Source organism: Alosa sapidissima, chromosome 1 (genome assembly GCF_018492685.1).
Source record: "Alosa sapidissima isolate fAloSap1 chromosome 1, fAloSap1.pri, whole genome shotgun sequence".
In the NCBI taxonomy this organism is placed as follows: domain Eukaryota; kingdom Metazoa; phylum Chordata; class Actinopteri; order Clupeiformes; family Clupeidae; genus Alosa; species Alosa sapidissima.
The window spans coordinates 30,725,504-30,746,655 of record NC_055957.1 but is presented as its reverse complement, the minus strand read 5'-3'; the positions used below and the strand labels follow the sequence as shown (position 1 = coordinate 30,746,655).

Here is a 21,152-nt window from a genome sequence, read left to right as displayed (position 1 = left end):
CGGGCCAGCACCCTCTCATACGTAAATTTATGAAAGGGGCGCAACGCCTCCATCCGTTTAACCGTTTAAGTAACCGTTAAACCACTGGTCCCTTCATGGGATCTACCTATGGTTTTGGATGTTCTGTCTCGCCCTCCCTTCGAGCCATTATGTTGGATCTTAAACTGTCTTAAAACTCTCACTTAAAACGCCATTGTTGGTGGCCTTATCTACAGCTAAACGCGAAAGCGATATTCACGCCTTATCCGTGAATCCAGCCTGTAGGCCTATGCAATTTTTCCCGGGTGACACAAGGGTTGTAATTAAAACCCAACACTTCATTCTGAAGGTTTTCAAACTTTTGCCAACTTAAAAAAAAGCTTAACACGAGTCGCAATTCAAAGACCCCTGTTCGCCAGCAGCAGCATCCTCTTTGTTTTCAAGTAGCAGGGAATTCACGCAGAACCGTTGCAACTCTGCTGTCATTATGTTAAGCCCGTCCACCGACTCTATACACGATGTGATTGGCCTGACCGAAGTTTGGTTTTTCCAGCTCGCAAGCCAACGGAGAGTTGCTAGACTACCCTGGCTGCCGCTAGGGTGGGTCTAGATTTCTAGGCTACCGTTTTTGGCTATTCACTCAAGAAGTAAGTGATATATTGCCAAATAAGCATGCTAGTGATAGGAGGTCTCATACTGGTCATTTTGATACCCTGTTGGAGCATAATTAAGTGTATACAGAATGACAACGACTGACAGAATGATTTTAAAATGTCGCGAAAATGCCTGTTTGGACAAAAGCACTAAAAATGTCAAAACTATGACCACACCATTTCCCAAAGTGCCTCCATGCTTTTTATGAACCAGCAGGGTCCCCTTGAAACATCTAGCATGGTGTCTTGCTTTCATACCAAAATTCCCACGGGACTCATGATGCTTTTCGACTAATGGTCCAGACTTTCTGCCAACTCTCTTTCAAAAGACAGTAAGCTATTTAACTGCCATGTGTGCATAGAGGACCTAATGGATGTCTTCACACAAACACTTAACCATGTAGCCTAAGGAGTGTCTAAGGTAAGCTGTTCATGTTTGGCTTGTTATGATTGGGCTATTATGGTTGGGGTGTTTTGCAGGTTAGAATGACAAGAACAGACAAGTGAAAGCTTAACTTAAAAAATATTTTGTGCCAAAGTGACAGTGTACCATTTATAAGGTAAACAGCACCAAACTACTACTTTTATTGTCTGCTTAGGGCACCCAAATGGCCAGCAACGGCCCTGAGGACATATTAGTGATATTCCTATGTCCAATTCAGCAGCTCTGGACCTACACAAAAAAGTGGAACTTGCACACACCACCCATAAAAAAAGGTTGACCCTCAAACCAAGTGTCAGAGGAAGATGGTGACTATGGAGAGGCCACCACAGTCTAGCCATTGTCCCAACAAATCTACAGCGTTCAATGATCATAAAAGCTATCCATAAAATGGACTCTATTGCAGGGTGGCAAAGAAGCCATTGGTTTAGAAGATCCACATTGAAGTGTTTATGGATGTCACTTAAGATATGGAGAGAGGTTTTTATGGTCAAATCACGCTGAAATAGAGCTTTTGGCCAATCTGTGCAAAACTAACTAAATCCAGCCAAAGACTCAAGAAACACTATTCCATTTGTGAAATATGGATCTGGTAACATCTTTCTGTGAGAATATTTCTCATGTGGGAACTGAGAACTTGTATAATTGAAGGGACAATGACTAGAAATTGATTACACAATATCACATAAAAACCTGTTGTAGTCAGTGGTCAAATTAAGACTTGGGAAAGGGTTTGAACACCAGCAGGCACAAGGCCAAAACAACACTGGAGTGGCTCAAAAACAGTAACAGGAATATTCTAGAATGGCTCATTCGAAATCCCAATAACAATATGGTACTACAGTGCTGGACCAATCTCCATCAACCTAGATGTTCCATATCAATTCAAGCAGGAGGGGGCGGGGATAGGTTCACCTCTGGACCTCATCTCTCCTAACTGAAGCAGGAGAGCAGGGGAATTGTGCATAACCAACACATCATCAGCTTTAAAGTTGCTTTATTAGACAGTTGGAACATATTGCCAGTCAGTAAACTCATCAAAACCAGTATTCACACTTATTTTTCCTCTAGAGAACAAACAATACACAGTTTGTCTTTGGGCTTGTGATTATAAGTGTTCAATATGTAAAACATAATATATATTGATACAAATGATATATTGAAGCATCAATGGCATATTAATATGGTGTTGCATAAATGCAACAGTCACTTGTTTAGGACTTGGACTTGATTTGGCTTTGGTAATACTTGGACTTGGGACTTGACTCAGACTTTAGCATTAGGACTTGAGACATGTTACTTGCCAACAGTGTCTTTGTCCCACCTCTGTTGTATAGTATTAATGTAGGTATAAGTGTAGGTGGGGTGAATGCAGGACATTTGGTTTTTAATTAATTTATTTCTCATTTTGGCAAACTTATTTATCCTTCAGGTACTACAAACATGTGTGCTATGAAAACACTGGGAAAATATGTATGCATATATTTTTTAAACAAGAAAATGAATTATTTTGCAATCGACTGTATATAGTTTTATTTAAGCCTGTTGGATAAACTATCAGTTTAGATCTAACAGCATCTGTAGCATCTACCAGATAGAAGTCCTAACCTAATACATTTTCACACTTTAAAACAATATTTCTGAGTGTTGCATGCAGTAGCATAAAGATATATGAGTGTAAGTCAAACAAGTAAAAGCTGAACCACTTCTACAGCCGCTTTGATAGGGACAATAAGGAGGTGGCCATCAAGGGTCTCTGCAGATCACCAGCCCCTCACACTCTCCACTGATGTGTGTGCGGCACTGAGCAGGACTAATGCACGCAAGGCTGCTGGTCCTGATGGTATCCCTGGACCCTGTCCCACCTTGACAATAGCAACACCTATGTAAGAATGCTGTTTATTGACTTCAACTCGGCATTCAACATCATCATCCCCTCCAAACTGATCACCAAACTCAGTGATGGGCATCAATACCTCCCTGTGTAACTGGATTCTGGACTTCCTAGCCAACAGACCTCAGTCTGTTACTTTAGATAACCACACCTCCTCAACCATCACCCTGAACACAGGTGTACCACAGGGATGTGTGCTGAGCCCTCTCCTCTAGTCCCTCTTCACCTACGACTCCACACCTATACATGGCTCTAACACCATTGTCAATTTTGCAGATGACACTACGGTGATTGGTCTCATCAGCAACAATGATGAGACGGCCTACAGGGGGGAGGTCCAGCACCTAACATCGTGGTGCACTGACAACAACCTGGCTCTCAACACCAAGAAGACCAAAAAGCTCATTGTGGACTTCAGGAAGTCTAAAGCTAGCACATACACCCATTCTAATCAACGAGACTGAGGTGGAACGTGTCACCAGCTTCAAGTTTCTGGGTGTCCACATCTCTGAGGACCTCTCTTGGACCCTCAACACCTCTACCCTGATCAAAAAGGCTCACCAGCGTCTCTTCTTTCTGAGGAGACTACAGGTCCATCTGTCTCCTCAGATCCTGGTGAACTTCTACCAATGAACCATTGAGAGCATCCTCACCAACTGTTTCACATTGGTATGGCAACTGCTCTGCCCATATCTGTACATGCTGTTCATACATTGTTCATACTACATAGTCATATTTAATCTGCTCGTATATAGTAACTGCTAATACACTGCACATATTTCTATTTAATTTATACTACTCTAAACCACCTTCTGTAACCAGCTGTATACTACCGTCTACACTGCACTATTTCTTATCCTGTCTATGCACCACCTGTTTACACTTTGTATATCACATTGCACTTTTCTGCTTTTTTGCAGTTCTGGTTAGACACAAACTGCATTTCGTTGTCTTTGTACTTGTACTCTGCACAATGACAATAAAGTTGAATCTAATCTAATCTAATCTAAAACAAATATTTGAAATGTGGCTCCGACGGTAGAGAACTGTGCTAACAAGCCTGAGGTCATGGGTCTGACACGTACAGCAGATGTAAATGACGTCACTTTTCAGGACCAATGAGGGAACTGAGAGTGGTCGGAGGAAATCGGGAAGCTGTCCGCGCGCTGTTGGAAATATACACGGGTTTCCCGTTTACCAACAAAACTAGATGCGCGCGCAGCCGTGGGGCAGAAGGCGCTTGGTGGCCGTCCACAACGTTATAAAAATAACCTAAATAGTCGGCAGCTGTAAGCTACAATCGGAATTTTTGTATACCCCTGTTGTCTCAATGATCTCATTTCAGACTATATTTCAGATTTTGCCGTTCATTTGCATTATTAATATAACATTGCATTTAGTCATTTTTGGCGAAGACATGCATTCCGTTAGGGATACTGAACATATTGAACATTCTCTAACCATCAGGATTTCGAATTGGTGCAGTTTTCAGCACAAAAACTCATTTTATTCTTTTCATGGACAGCATGCTGTTCTATGGTGCTTTCTGCCTCTTAGTTGCGCATGCAAGTTTTCGTGACGTTGCATAGAAATCCATGTATAACAATTATAAAATGATTATAAACCCCTGTTAAACCTAATAAATCTGACTCCGCTCAGTATTAGAAAAGTTTCGGTTCAATGTAACATTGCTATCCATAGTGGGTTGATAAACTGTTAATGAGAATGCCTGACTCGTTTTCTTATGACACGGGCTCTAATCTAGGAATAATGCTGACTCCTCCACCTGCCGATTAATTCGGGCGGTTCCTCAACATAACACATAAATGTTAAAATGGCTTGCCATACACCAGCATGTTAAACAGTCAAGCAAATTCCTACAGAGGGTCAGGCTGTGCTAGGTTTTCGCGACCAATCTAGACCATCGCTGGCAAACTGCCCACCGCTGTGTAATGCTTGGTCAGTTCATAATAACTTGCCATCTCCCAGGTGATTTAGTTTCTACGGCGGCGATAACTAATCCTACAGTAGAAAGGCTATGAGGATCAGAGCATAACAATTTATTTTTTCAGGTATAAGTTACTCTAAATGCATCTAAATAAATAATGTGAAAGTTACGAAAACAGGAACATTTAGGAAACGATATGAAACAATAAGAGAATGAACATACCAGCTCAGAGGATGATGGCTACACACCAAAGTGGTGTGGGAGATCCTGACTACAGAATGGCTCCTAGAATGATCTGTGAACTTCACTTAAATAGGCGACTTAGTTTGTGGTTGGTTACATTGATATGGATCATATGATTGGAGGTCAGCTGATTTGGGATCACATGAGGAGGTCAGCTGACTTGAGACCATTTCTAATTTAAAGGAACCGTAAGGTTATGGCCAAAACTGGTACTGCAATCACTTTCAAATTACTGTAGATCGCTGTATCCCCTCCTCCTCCCCCCTGACTGGCAGAGCTGGCAACCCAGATGCCGAAACACTACTGAATTTGTGATTAGTAGCTAGGTGGAGGGTGGCGCATCAGGCCAAAACACAACATGACAACATCAACATCAGTTGAGGGCTGCAACTTCACTTTTTAAATAACATTATCCTGGCCGGACTACTGTTGTCAGTGATATACGTATTTGAAATGAACATGATTTCTTAATGTCTAGTATAAGTATACTGGAAATTTGGTCTCTGCATTTATCCCAGTCCGTGAATTAGTGAAACACACTCAGCACACAGCGAGGTGAAGCACACACTAATCCCGGCACAGTGACAACAACAGCTCGGGGAGCAGTGAGGTTAGGTGCCTTGCTCAAGGGCAATTCTACTGGTCGGGGTTCGAACCGACAACCCTCCGGTTACAAGTCCGAAGCGCTAACCAGTAGGCCACGGCTGCCCCATAGTGACATATACGGGCCATTTTATGATTAATTGAAATACATTTCTTACATACGGTTCCTTTAACTTCCCCTCGGTTTCTCTATAAATGTTACAAAATGTAGACTACTATTACTGAGCAAATATCCCTTATTTTCAAAGCCCACTAAGACAGAAAGACAGAAAGTTTGTTGTACTGTATTCATAGAGTCTCAATGACCGAATCGTACCTGTTGTCAGTTGAGTGCGTTCAATTCATTTATTGTAGGCTAGTAGCCTAGGCAAATATGAAACGGAGCCTATAGCCTAGGCAAATATGAAACGGAGATTTGAACATGCATGTTTCATGCATTTTAGGGAAAAAAATACCATGGGATTGACGTGTTCTCCATTTGAGGAACGTAATCAATTGCGGACGTGCACAGACAGCATAGGCCTAGGTTAGGCTACTTTCACTTTCTAGAGTGCGCATTCATTACGTAAATGATGCTTCATACCAAAACAACGATATAGTAGGCCGACATAATAGGCCTAGGTTAGGCTAGGCTTACTTTCACTTGGGCTAGGCCTACTTTCATTCATTCATTACGTAGGCTTAAAAAATGCTTCATACCAAAACAACGATCAAACATTATCAAATGTATCATGACGTGTTGTCACAAAGACTTACTCCAATTAGAAAATATAATATAGGCCTACTATATTATATTTATATGTATATACTATACTAATATAGCTAATATACAAACCATAACTCATAAAAAACGCTTAATTAACTAAGTGCATGCTGATCAGATAGGATATGCCAATAGACCCCTCTTGAAAGACCCAAAGTGTCAGATTATTTACACAGAATTCACTTGAAGTCATTATTTAAGGGGTTTTATTTTTCAAAAATGTCTGAATAGCCTTCCTGTGTGTGACAATGAGCTAAGCCCCCAATGTTTCAAATGTCTGGCTCCGCCCCTGCCTGTCCCTGTGGACTTAGTAGTTGATCAAGAGTCCATATATGATTGAAAGGATTATCAGCCTGGTCATTAGGATCCTTGCACAGATGAAAGCATATGTACTTCTGTACCATTGAACAAGTTACTTTGCATAGCTTTTAGCATCTCCTGAATTAAATAAATATTAAACAGTTCCACCAAACAGAAAGATAACTGGAAAGAGGATGTACTTCTGGCTTATTTGCTTTGGTGCAATATTTAACAATAAGGAGGAAGAGGATGTTGGCAGGAAAATACACAAAGATTCATTGTTTGTCTTGGCAGAAAATACACAAAGGCTGGTCTGAAGTTCCATATACTTTTAATGATATTCAAATAGAGGATGATACGTGATGCAATAAGACAGGTTAGCTCTGCTTTTAAGACAATTACCTTTTAACTATTTCTGTCCTCTTACTTATGTATACATGGGAGTCAGTATTTTTTATGTACAAAGATACCCACACTGATACACACTGTATGTATACAGACAAACAGACAGGTCATGTTTATTAACCGATTCCTGGAGAGGTCGAGGAGAAATGCATAGATTCATAGGTCACAATACAAACACGCCAGCTCTATGGGAATGAAAAAAATAAAATAAACAAAAAACAAAACACATGATGACGTTTGGTCCTTTGAAGACTAAACAAACACATTCAAAAAATAACTCAACACTTTCTTCTTTGAAACAACGGGACTTGAAATAGGGTTGAAATGTATTAAACAACAGCCACAAGGAGGTTTTACATGGTGCACTGTGGAATGGTAGTGTTGTCCTCGTGGCTGCTGAAGTTCAGGATCAGTAGCTCTTTCTTCATCTTTCCCCCTCCCTCTCTCTATCTCTCTCTTCCCCATACCAGTAGGCCTAACGGACAAGGGGTGACTGCTTGAGAGAGATGAGAACAGAGCGCATGCGAGATACATCTTTGGCCTGCTTGCTTGACTTGGGGTTGAAGTCACAGAGGCGTGCCACGCGCTCCCACTCTGTTCCTGGGTTGTTCTCGTCTAGGTCAGACACCATGGCCTCCTCCGCCGCCCTGGTAAGAGGAAGAGCAGTGAGTAACTTGCAATGCCACAGGCCTCAGACCACCACCCAAATATACCCCTAAAGTTCAAGCCTGCAGCGTCTACAGCCCTTGAGGCCCAGAATTTGGCCCCATAGATTTCCAATGACTGAGTGTGTTAGTATGCGGACTTTCCTCTCAAATTGTTATATGTGCTGAAACACAGGAACATTAACAGTGCAGACTGAGAGGATCTCAGGTTATGTTTATTAACCAATTAGGAATGAGAAGACTGAGATCAGATTGATTTTGTATCACAGCTTCCTTTGTTCACAGAGCGTCTGCATTAATATATTAATAAAATAATAGTCAATATGAAGTGAATGCGTTCTATAGCTGCAGGAGGGATACAAAGGGGTGTATGGAACTTGGGTGGTAGTTCTTAGAGGCAAACATACCAAGAATCCAAAACGACTATAGAAAAACATTCTCAAAGTGACCACATCAAAAAGCAGATGATATTTTAACTTCATTTAGATTTGAATATAAAGCATGCCCTATTTCCAATCAGTCGCACATTTTAGCTCAGGTTTCCCCCACAAATTGGAGGTTATTGTCAAAAGGACAGAACTGGCTAAAGACTTGTGCCACATAAGAAAAAAGCTACATTTAATGCTTTTCCCCTTCCCCTTAGAATATTCTTTTGACCTCAGAGAGCTGAGATGGACTATACATACTCTGTCATTTACGCTTGTCCTGCGGAGTATCCTACTACTGTACATGGCATGTTTGTAAGACTAATCAAGCAGCTTACAGAAGCCAGATTTGCCATGCAGAAAAGCCGGGCATTTCACAGTAGCCAGGGCCTTATGTAACTTTGCAAACACTGAAAAGGTTTATTTTTGAATATAACCATCTCTAATGAAAATGCTGAAGTAGCTCCAAAAGGAAAAAGAAGAACAAGGGGGGACCTTGTCCTAAAAGGTCAGGCAAGAGCTTATGGCCTTGTGCAAGCCAAACAGGGCATTGGCATGGCAAACCAAACCCAACCCATCCAACCAGGACAAGACACCTTTCCACTGCCATGGACTCCAGTTTCTGGGGAGGAGGAGACCCCTCTATACTAGTACACAATACACACAGCAAAATGGGAATGAGAAGCCAATGAAGATCACCGTCACAACGAACTACAAAGAAAGCACAGGACTGGTGGACCAACACATCACCACAGAGGGACATTCATTTCCTGATTTGGCAGTGGATTAGAATTATGTATATATAAAGAAAATATATATAAATATACGTATATATATATATGGAAAATATAGCATCTCAGATTAAGTTTATTTTTGGCATACTACTTCTCCTGAAAGTATTTCTTTTCTGTTTTGTTTGTTTTTGTTGTATTTTTACTTAACTGGTCTAGGCGGTAGCAAGGATGGTTAATGTGTGTGCTTAAAGGTGCGAAGAGAAAGAAAAAGGAGAAACAGATCAGAAGTCAGATATATAGAAATGAAAATAAATGAGTTTTATGCAGATGACCAAAGCCAGCATGCATTTTCTTTTGTTTTTGAAACCAGGTTATCTTATAAATGCCTTTCTCTAATTGTGATCTTAGCTTGCAGCCTTCATGATGTATGCCAATTCTAAGTCTTCAAGTAACTAAAACTAATAGTAACTATTATGTTCTGTGTGGCCATAAAGACTGGCTTTATAACATTCAACTTGACCTCTAGGTTGTCCATGGCAGATATGAGGGCTGCAATGCCAAGAGGCCAACATAAGCTTTTCTCCATCTATGATAAACAGCAGTTTTTCCAAACATGGCCTACAGCCTACGTTTTATGTTAGAAGCAACTAGGTGTCCAACAATCCACTGTTGTAGCAAACAGCAAAGGAGCTATGAGAAGGAACGGGAAAACCACTACCACTCTCTGAAAGAAAGAATGCCATCTTTAGGGCTCTGTGTCCTCAAAGAATCTGAGACAGCAGACCAATCCATGGCCACCACTGTTACAGCAGTGAAAAGAGCCCTGCTAACAGTCTCAATGTTAAATAAAGCAGAAGTATTAATGTGTAATCTTTCAGAGGTCACAAATATTCTGTTGCAGAGTGAATGACACTGACTTTACAGCAGAGGGTGACAGGTTTTCCCGCCTGATCAACTGTGACTAAGCAAATTAAAAAAGACAGCATAGCACAGTGTCACTAGCTCTATGGTAGCAAACGCAGGAATAGCAGTTTAAATTTGCATCATTTGGACAAAGCTGGAAACACAGTTGCTTGGAACAAAATAACTAATCTAAGTCTACTAGCTAATTATCTGGACTATAAAAAAACACTGTTTTGCCAGTAACATAATGTTTCATCATACTGTTTCATCAAAACAACTGCTTGACATGTTCAAATCACTATTGAAGGCTGATAACTTTCTTTCATCTATGCTAAAACAAACATCTATTGACAAATGGTTTATAGCACACAAGTAAAGTGACTTCAAATAACCACATGGCACTGATATTGTGATAATGAGGAATGAAATGAAATGATGAATGAATGTAAGAGTTTATAGCGCACAAGTAATATGAAAACTAGCATGAAAAATGGTCTTGTTTTCTTCAGAAGAACAACTCCTGTCCTTACTGGTCATGCACGGTCACGTAAACGGAAAAATGTTGTTCTGATAAAAGGTTCATTCAGACTCATCTGAACCTTTTCAATATAAAAGGGCAACTGGACTGGAGGGAAAAATAAATGAAACAAAGATGTGCATTTCTTTACATTTCAATAGGAAATAAAACAAACATTCTCGACAGCTACAAGCAATGTCATCAAGTAGGTGTTCGGTGGAAACTTAAACTGCGGGGTTTGGAAGATAATCAACTAAATGTACAGACAAAGAACTGAAAAGGGGGAGGAGGTGAAATAAAGCGTGTTAATGCGAGATGTATGTGAAAAGAAAGGATGTTAGTTTAGCAACATACACATAACCAATGAGCTCAGAGAAGGGCTGTTTGTAGAAATCTTCATCCAACACCCTGGATCGAGAGGTGTTCCAGAGGACAGCAGCAAAGCGGGAGAAAAGAGAGAGAGCGGTAAAAAGGAGAAGAAACACGCTCACTCAACTCACACTCTCAGAGATCAATCTGGACAAGCACACAGAGTTCACACAGTCAGATCACACACACACACACACACACACGCACACACGCACACACACACAAACACTTAGAATCTTATCATGTCAACATTGACATGATACCCCACCAGACACACACATGCACACCATTTGCAATATTCATGCTGGAAGGACACCTTACACTACAGCCCCAGAACCTAATACTAGCCATGCCAGTCTTGGGTTTTGTAGGCGTCTTACTCATGAATCATGACAGACACATGATTCTGTATGGGAGGGAAATTAATAGCTTGCATCTGCAATTTGGACTCATGAACCCATAGCTGAAAGCTGAAATTGACATCATATTGTAATTTCCACAACATAAAGTCTAAAATGGGGCTGAAGGTAGAGCATATAATAGCTCTTATGAATTTTACTGCCCAAGTGTCTAATGTACAAGCAGTTTTGGAATCACACAAAGCATGGCAACAAACAACTCCCTGTAACCAAAGGTACAGGACACTTGCAAATGGCAAGCAGATGAAGAGATTACTCAGTAATAAAATCTGCAAACTTTTAGAAATATGTAAATTACCTGAAATTGCTCTATTTCTTTTATACAACAGTCCTTTGGCAATGTGTTTTACTTAAAGTTAAGAGTTAACAAGAAAACATCTATTATGATTAGAAAGGTTTAATAACACCATAGAATATTTTAGTTCTAAGTGAAATCTGGTCTGATAAAAGGGGAACTGATAAGACAGCTCAGTAGTCTACTGAAGCACTCCTAAAAAGAGATACATCAGCTGCTTCCATTTCTCTCTATTGAAAAATCTACAGTCCAGAGGCAATCACTGCTTTATTTGGTTTGTCTTAAATATCCTATAAAAAAAAAAAAAAGGTATGGTTCTCATCAATATCAGGGAATTATGAAATCTGACAGCTAAATTGATGGGAGTTCTGGGGTGTGCTTAACTCCGGTAGATATTTTCTGTTACAGCTGCTGTCAAGCCTGATAAATTATAGCCACTGGGACTAAAGTGTCTGGACTGGTGAGGGATGCCGTATGACGCTTGCAGCCTTACAGCGGTGCTCTTTAGTGGGTGGGTAGGGAGGGGGGGGGGGGGCGACATGTTACCTGTTGTTGACTTTGGTCTTTGCCAGCTGCTCCTCCTGCCGTGTGTGCCAGTCCTCTAGCTCCACCTTGGCCTTCTCCTTCCACTCCGTCTCCTGTTTACGAGAGTTGGCATCTGGGGCAGAAAAGGGAATGTGAAGAGGTCTGATGGCGGTGTGGATATAGCTGTGAGTGACATGCGAGTTACGAATATTGAGATTTTATATATTCAAATGCTATGAAACCAATGTGGGTGGATTCATCACTCACCCAAAAGCTCCAGACGGTCTCTCTGCTCCTCCCTCCACTTGCGCAGACTCTCTGGCTCAGCCTGCAAGCGGTCAGCGCTGGAAATGGCTGCATAAGCATCAGATGGACCATTACTCTCCTGGAAGAGATTCAGAATTTTTCAGAATTTACAAATGACATTGGTTAAATTAGACATATTATACCACTGCTTGGTTGAATTTCCTATCATGATGTGGTGTTTAGAACATCAATTATTTTTTGTTAATTACACAGGTATGAAGTAGCTCCAGTTTTTTGTCCACATCACACTTTTTGCCGAACTCCTTGTGAAGTTATAAAATAGCGATCTGACAGACGTTCAGAACATAGCAACATTATAGCATATAACTGGTGGCTTTTAGCTCAGTTACATTACAGTAGTAAAATAGCGATTTTATAAAGCTAAGGTTCATCAGAATCCTGGGATATGCCCACTTAACAATGAGAGAGGTGGAACTAACGACTGGCCTTTGGCCATAGCAACCATCTATTTAGAACTAGTAACGGCAATTTGCCTGCAAATTGATAAATGAGTTGATAAGTGGCGGAAAGAAGTAGTTCTACAAATAAGACAGTTTGAGCGATTAAAACGTTTAAATTATAATAGCAAATAAACACAATGCAAGTGGCAACAATGGTATAAGCGGGATAATGGATTCCACTGTGTTCGGTTAACAACAGACATTAATGAACTTACGAGGTGCATTACCACCTAGAACATGCATTCATTTCTGTTAACCAAACGCTGTGTCGTCCATTATCCCTGACTTAACCATGTCAAGTTTCAAGCTTTGCCCAAATGTTACACCATATTGATAGCAATGTTCACAAACTGTAGGCCTATGTTCACCTTACCTCATGTACATCTCCATTCACTGCTCCACCTGAAATAGAGGTGAAAAGACCATTATTTTGAGAACACAGCTCCACAAGAGATAGACTTCAATACCTAGAGACAACTCATCAATATGTTGGTACTTAACTACAGAGCTAACACAATAAGGCTGGTTTGCATCCTAAAACCATTTTTGATTTTATGTTTGTACCTAAATAATTTAGCAGAACACCTCCATTGTTTGTTACTGTGTTGTCTGTTCATTTTCCAGTGAGGTTTGTTGCTATGACATCAGTCATGTCATGGTGTGCATTACTTTAGGGATGGACTATGTTTTGGCTTTCTGCCACATTTCAAATTATTTAAATTGTTTCATCCATGTGACCAATGTAGATGTGTTTGGTTTTAATAGTGATTGCAGAGGGAAGACTGTACTACTGTGAATTACTGCACTGAAAAAGAAGGGCAGGACATCAACATTTTCTGGAGCGGGTTGCACCAACAGGACTTAGGATCAGTCTTAACAAAGACTAACTTAGCACTTATGACAGGCATACCAAAGAATAGTTGGTGCAACCCGCTCCTGAATCATAATACCAAGAATTCTAACAGACTTTAACCCTTGACCCTAAACTTGACTTCCTCTCACTTATTGTTGACAATGACACAATATTTTTTTTTAAACAAGGTTGAATACAAACATGATGTGGACATCATTCAATTATGAACTATTATTAATTCTATGTTTCACAGAATGTCGGGAAAGGAACATTTACCTTATGCTACGGTCTCTCACAACTGCCGTGAATATTCCAGGTGGCTTTGTAATGACATCCACCTTATCAATTATTTATCTACTCCAGCCAGAATAACACTGAAGTCAGTGAGGGATAAGAAACGGTGGCTGGGGCAGGAGAATGATGTTGCATTGTGGTAAGCTAAATGACAAGGTCATTTGTCGACACTGCCAGGTAAACAATTACAGTGTGGTAGAAATAAACCTTGACATAGCATAAACACCGGTGGTCTTCAAACACCTATCATTTTCAAATCTCGACAAATAGTGCATGATACGTTATCTTCCAAAATCTCCAGATCAAACCATACTGCATCCTCCCTCACGATTCCCCACATCAGTCGCATTCACAATATCCACCATGATCAGCTAACGTTAGTGGTACACCGGGAAATCCTCACTGAAAAGTGCATATAGCCGAAAGCCTCAACAGTGACAGGAAAACCTAGAGCTGTGTCAGCCCACGGTGAGGAAATAGAAAACGCTGATGGTTTCCACTGGTACAAAGGTCGTGGTGCAAGATAACGCATTGGGCTTGAATGTTTGCTACAGACTGATCTGACGGGTTAGCCACAGCTGAGACAAGTAGCATCTAGTTAGCATGGCAAGCTAGCTAGCGGTATCAACCATCTCGGAGTTTCATGAAACAAATTAAGCCACTAACATAACTAAGCGGCTGAGTCAGAAATCAAGCGAGACAGCATTTAATACAATCTGATAGACAACCGCGTTGACAGTTGTCAACAGCTGTCTGTTAACCTTCCAGACAGATTTCGTGACAGTAAACCAACAACGTTAACCTTTACCGGCTAATCAAGTAACGTAACGTTTAAAAACAATGTGATATTAAACCAGATTTGCCTGTTATCTTAGTTCAAGATAAAATATTAACATTCAAGTAATTCAATCTCTAAATTTAATCTACAGTGCTATCGTCAGAGCATTTTGTGCTGGTAACGTTAACGTTAGTGACTGCGTCCTTTCATTCAGTAACGTTAACGTTGCTATGCTATCAATACAAAACCTAGCAGCTAGAACTAGCTGATTTGGCCAAGATGCTAATGTTAGCGGAGACAGCTGAAGTGCCATGTTACAGGTGTAACGTTAACGTTATTCACCGTCTAACGTTAACATTAGCAACCGAGATCCTAAGCTAACGGTTGCCTTTTACGTATTGATTAAGGACTAACGAAAACGTTAACGTCGATGGTAGTGGAATGAAATGTAGCTAACGTTAACACCATGTAGAATAACGCAAATCTGTTGAAAGATTACCAGAGTGGATTACAGTTAAGCAGACAAGAATTAATGTTGTTTAATTTTGAAGCTGGTATCACACATAACAAAACTAAGTTAAACCACAATTTACCAGTGGCATCCTGATCTCCTGTGAGATTATTGCTGAGAGAAGAGGGGACATCTCCGCTGTCCAGGATGCTGAACCCTTCATCGTTCTCAATCCCCGCGATCTCACTTTCTTGCTGGGCCAAGAAAGCGGCAGCGGGATCTTCTTCAGTCCCAACACCATTACCAGCATTCGACTGTGGTGCGCTGAGCATATCAAAGTCGTCCATGTCTACCTATACGTTACTATAGACCTAATATTTTAAAATTATGTTTGTAAAATGGCCAGTGGTCAATTCTCTTCTCGACGAGACCAACGCTAGAGGAGAGGTGCAAACGGAAACAAAGAGGAGACCAATAAGGTACAGGATATTTTGAAGGATCGGGCAACTATCCAACCATAGAAAGAGACATCCTCAACAGACCAATAGAATGATTGAACTTCTTACGTACACGTCCCGTGACCCTCGGGTTGTATAACGATGATTGGATAGTTCCAAAGAAATACCGCTCATCGAATTAAAACACGGTTAGTGAGTTGTCCACATTGCCAACATTTCTTTGCTAAGAGTAGATTTTTGTTTAAACTATGGTTTCTTTTGTGTCTGTAACAGTGATAACATTAATGTAAGTTTTCATAGAATGTTTGGGTACAAATATTGCTAGGGTTTTTATGGTTATTGTAGCCTTCAGTGCAAAACTTGCAGAAGTTGGATATTTCCCCTTTTTTTGCTTTAATAAATGGAATCTTTGTCCATTTAATTGGGTTTTTTTGTACAATAATTTACAAAAAATCCTTCTTTAATGGCAAAGTGAATGCAAATTTCTACAAAGTAATGTTAATCAATTAAAAATTCATTCACCCCTTCAGGTAAGCATTTAGTAGATGCAGTAGATGTCGCAATTAAAGCATGGAGCCTGTGTGGATATGGTCTCAATAAGGCTTAGCCTCAATTAGGCTTGCACATCTGGATACGGCAATTTTTCTTTGCAAAACTGCTTAATCTTTGTCAAGTTTGATAGTCTAGTCGTGATTTCATGAACCCAGAAATGTTGAGTACCCTAAAGTGTTATTGCAGAAATGTCATCTATAGGCCTAGTGGGTGGAATTCAACTTGGTTGCCTAAAGTTGCACTTTGGGCAATTTGCATAATTAGCATAAATTGGCAATTAAGGCGAGGCAGTACAGGTGAATAGGGTAAAACATTTAAATAATAGATATCACCATGAAACTTTCTGAGTTGATTACTTATGTTAAGATGAGAAAAAAATGTATTGCATGTTTTTTATATTTTAATGTTTACATATGCAAATGAGGCCCTATATCATGTATAAACACGTATACTGGGGGGGGGGTGAGTTGGTGAAAACCTTTAAGAAACTTGGTAAGGAGGCAGTGTTGACCTATGGATAGACAGATTAAGAAATTAAGTGTGCCATGCAAAACTAGAAAACCACTCCGAGAGTGCAGACCTCCGCCAAGCGAAAACATAACCGCCTGCTCGATGCAGACGGTGACCCGGATCACTCCCAAACTTTTTGAGTTATCTTGCGAACAAACAGATGAACAGACACACAGACAGACAAACAAACAAACAAACAGACAAACAAACCCCGATGAAAACATAACCTCCTTGGCGGAGGTAATAACTATATAACAGCATGCACACACACAAACCCACAAGAACTATATACAATATGCAAAATAACTATATCCAGCATGCACACGTACACAAATGCACAATAACTATATACAAGAACTATATAATATGCAAAATAACTATATCCAGCATGCACACGTACACAAATGCACAATAACTATATACAAGAACTATATAGAACATGCAGCGCGCGCGCACACACACACACACACACACTGTAAACTATATAACTATATACAGTATGCACACACGCGCGCACACACACACACACACACACACACACATATTTAACAACAACCACACAATCCCACTCAATAGCCTTCACCATCTTCATCATTTCTTTCCTCATTCCCTTCAGTCTCATCATCTTCTTGATCTTTATCTGAATGTATTGTGAATGGGTTGCAGCAGCGGACCTCACCCCCTTCACACTTGCAATAGTCAGTGCAACTGAGACTTGCAGCATGGCAGCTGCAGTTTCCTTTGCTGCAGGCTTTCAATGTGCTGCAGCTACAGCTGGTGACATCAAGCAAATTTACTGGAGCCACTGCCTGAATGGCAAGAGCGGGCATGACAGCCCCTTCACTAGCAACCTCCCACCCAAACTGTGTGATGTCTCTGGCCTCTGCAGGAGGCTCTCTCTGACCTGCAGACATTTCTGCAATAAAACTTTAGGGTACTCAACATTTCTGGGTTTACTATTGGGCCTATGGGGATCACGACTAGACTATGAAGGGGTTCAGGAGTGAACAACCTTCAGCCACATATTTTCTATAGGATTGAGATCTGGGCTTTGACTCGTCCACTCCATTCACCTTGCTGTTTTTAAACTTTTCTGTGTAGTTTTTGCTGTATGCTTCGGCTCATTGTCTTGCTCAAAAAATCTTCTCCCAAGTCATAGTTCTCTTGCAGACTTAATCAGATTGTCCTCCAGGATTTTCATAGCCTAGAAATCTAGACGTGCCCCTAGCGTCTCAGGGCTAGTCTAGCAACTCTCCGTTGGCTTGTGAGCTCCAGAAATCGAAACTTAATCAGGCATTGAAATCGTGTATAGAGTCGTTTGGTGGGCTTAACATAATGATTGATGGCAGAGTTGCAACGGTTTGGCTTGAATTCCCTGCTACTTGAAAACAAATATCCTATTGCGTCCTATTGCGTGCAGAGGGAATTTGAAATACAACTGATTATCCCGCCCCTCGGACTACATTTTAATGTGGGTCTGGCTCGCCAGGCTAGGATTTTCATACATTTTGCTGAATTCATTTTACTTCTACCTTTACAAGACTTTACAAGGGATAAGTATCCCCACAGCATAATGCTAAAACCACCATTCTTCAAATTAGGGATAGTGCGTTTTTGGTGATGTAGCCTGTGGATGTCTGCCAAACATAGCACAGTCTTATGGCCAAAAGGTCAACTTGGTCTCATTAGACCAAAGAGCCTTCTTCCATTTGACCTTGGAGTTGTGTAGTTTCTCCCATCTCAGCTGCTGAAACTTTTAACTTATTCAGAGTTATCATCGATTGGTGGCCACCACCACCATTATTTTTATTCAACGGTCACTGGTGACGGCCTGCTCTAGGCAGATCAGACAAGGTAGAATATTTTGCATGACCTATAAAAGTATGATGTATTGCAACATCATATGCAAGTCAAATTTGTAGTTTCTTATGTCTCATTCCATCAAACTACAGATCCGCTACCCGATCTGGCAAACTTACATAGTGCGGTTATAGCCGATAGAGGGCCGCGAAGCGAATGCAGAATTGCCGTTCACCCTATTAGGAGTTTATGAACCACTGAAACGATTTTGGAAACATTATTTTAAGGTACAAAAAACTCTTTGGTGTTGCTTTAATGTGAGACTATTAGGACTGCTGTTGATTTAAGTCAGTCGTTTTAAGGGTGGTGATATGCAATCGCTTATTTTGCATTATTTTAATTAATTAACATTAGAAATATGCTTTCACTTTGACATTAAAGGAACACACCACCATTTTTATGAAATTGGGTTATTCACCGTTCCCCTAGAGTTAGATTAGTAGTAGGGGGGCCTACGACTAATTTGGGGGCTTTGCATGATCATTTTTGGAGAGTATTATATCTTGGTTCTAGAGGTTCTTAAGAGTAAAACAAAACATGTCTCCATTTTTTCTTGAAGGTTTTAGTGACCCTAATCAAAGGTCAAATTCAGAAAACATCAAATTTCGTGTTTTGTCCATAAACCTTACATTTCCGGTATTGTAGCATAGATAAAAAGCAGATATAATCTACAAAGTAGTGTGCCAAAATGGTCCACATACACAATATAACATTATAAAACAATTCTTAGGGTAATGAGTGATCTCTTTAGCAAGAAATTATGCCTAAAATGCTTAAAATTGTAAAAAATAATATTCATCATGCCTGCTATACCAGCTGCTCTAGACTACACCCATTTGAAAAGAATTTCAGAGCACAAAGTGCAGAGATCAAAGTCAAAGTCAAAGTCAGCTTTATTGTCAATTTCTTCACATGTTCCAGACATACAAAGTTTTCTTTACATACAAAGAGATCTCTGTTAAATCAGGTTTAATAGACTTTTGCATAGCCAGCAAAGCATCAGCTGAAGTCTGTAGGCCTTTCATATGTGAGTAAGAAAATAAAGGGTAAAAGGATTAGAAAGACAAACAGACAGGTGTGTGTGAGACTAGTTGACTGTTGATAGCTGGCAGTAATAGAATGTACAGTATATAATAAGCTGGAGAGTAAGAGACTAGTAGTGACAGCTGGCCATTGAAAACTGGCAGTTAGACATAGAATAACTGATCTTCTAGCCTATTTGAGTAAGCACGCTTTCATAGTTTATGTTGGCATCTAGTTAGGTTATATGCTGAGGTGTGTCTTTGTGTGTTAGTCATAGGCAATGACACACATATTCTCTACAGCAACAAAATAAACAGATGTTGGGCTATGTATCCAGTGCCAGAAGGCAGATATGTGTGGACTAGTTAATGACCCACTAGAGACATATATGCCAAATTTCTAGTTTTTGTCCATGAGAGAGGAGAGTATGGAGATGGTGCCCACAGATCAGCCAACGATGATGTTATAGTGCAGATGATTATAGTGCAGTTCGGCATAGGAACGGCAACAAATCCACCTTTAACAGTGAGCATCTGCTAAGATTCACTACCAGAAAGCATGTGAAGCAGGCAGGACTCATTGTCTTCAGATAAGACGTGGTAGACCATCTTATGAACCTGTACCAACACCTGCAACTGCGTCAAGTCCATCTAGTGAGACTCGTTCAGCAGCAAATGCTGTCAGCACAGATATGTGCTTCTTCTGTCAGAAGCAGACAAAAGAGCGTCTTCATGAGGCGTCTTTCAACGTGAACGTTCAACATGGTACAGTAAAAAGAGATATGATGAGGGTAAGGAATTTGAAAAGCAAGAACATAATGTTGGCATAGTTACATCAGATATTGAGTTTGTCAGCCTAGTTTGCTTCAGCCTGAAGGAATCCACAACATGACTGACCTTAAGTCAGTCTACTTCAGTATCTTCGAACGTAACAATGCACAATGAACAGCCAACTACAAAAGCCATCGAGAGCATAATCACGTTCATAATCATAATCAAAGCAACGTTATGACCCAGATCTAGCATAGTTTGTCCAGTGTGTGTGATGCTGCCATAGACAAAGTGATGTCAAAGAAAACTGATGATGACATCCAAAAGTTATTTAAGAAGTGCTTCTAGATGCCATTGCTGCTCAGATGGGAAAAAATTGAATTGAACACCGATGACGCTGAACGCCATGTCCACAAAGCGCTGTATGCCTTTATGCGTAGTGAAGACCAACATCATGCATTAGACCCAAGGGGGCAGGCGAATTCCCGGAAGTAGAAGAATCGACGTAGGCTGGAGGGACCACCTCTCTGCTAACTCCCATAGAAGTCCATTCATTCTAGGATTTTTTTGAAATACCATAACTTCATATAACATATATCCTTTGCCGATATTGTAGCTTCTGTGTAATCCACATAAACACTACAAAGGCAAAACAGACTCCACTACCTCGTCTGTAACGTTGGTTACCCGTAAGAAGAATGGTTAGCTTGTTCGGTTGGAGGGAAGCTAGCTTTGACGTAATCTCTCTTTCGCG

General features: G+C 40.4%; 1 protein-coding gene across 3 annotated transcripts; it reads right to left on the bottom strand.

Moving 5' to 3' along the window:
• Positions 1-7,139: 7,139 nt before the first annotated feature.
• clta (clathrin, light chain A) lies at positions 7,140-15,744 on the bottom strand. 3 transcript variants are annotated; one of them, XM_042067521.1, is made up of 7 exons: positions 15,368-15,744; positions 13,223-13,251; positions 12,350-12,467; positions 12,104-12,215; positions 10,829-10,882; positions 9,263-9,298; positions 7,140-7,877 (listed from the first exon to the last, which is right to left on the bottom strand). In XM_042067521.1, the coding sequence occupies exons 1-7, from the start codon at positions 15,570-15,572 to the stop codon at positions 7,706-7,708; spliced, it is 726 nt and encodes a 241-aa protein (XP_041923455.1). In that variant the 5' UTR covers positions 15,573-15,744; the 3' UTR covers positions 7,140-7,705. The 3 variants fall into 3 exon arrangements, with proteins under 3 accessions (XP_041923455.1, XP_041923535.1, XP_041923601.1); XM_042067601.1 differs by lacking the exon at positions 9,263-9,298 and having other exon boundaries at positions 15,368-15,742; XM_042067667.1 differs by lacking the exons at positions 9,263-9,298; positions 10,829-10,882 and having other exon boundaries at positions 15,368-15,731.
• Positions 15,745-21,152: the final 5,408 nt, after the last annotated feature.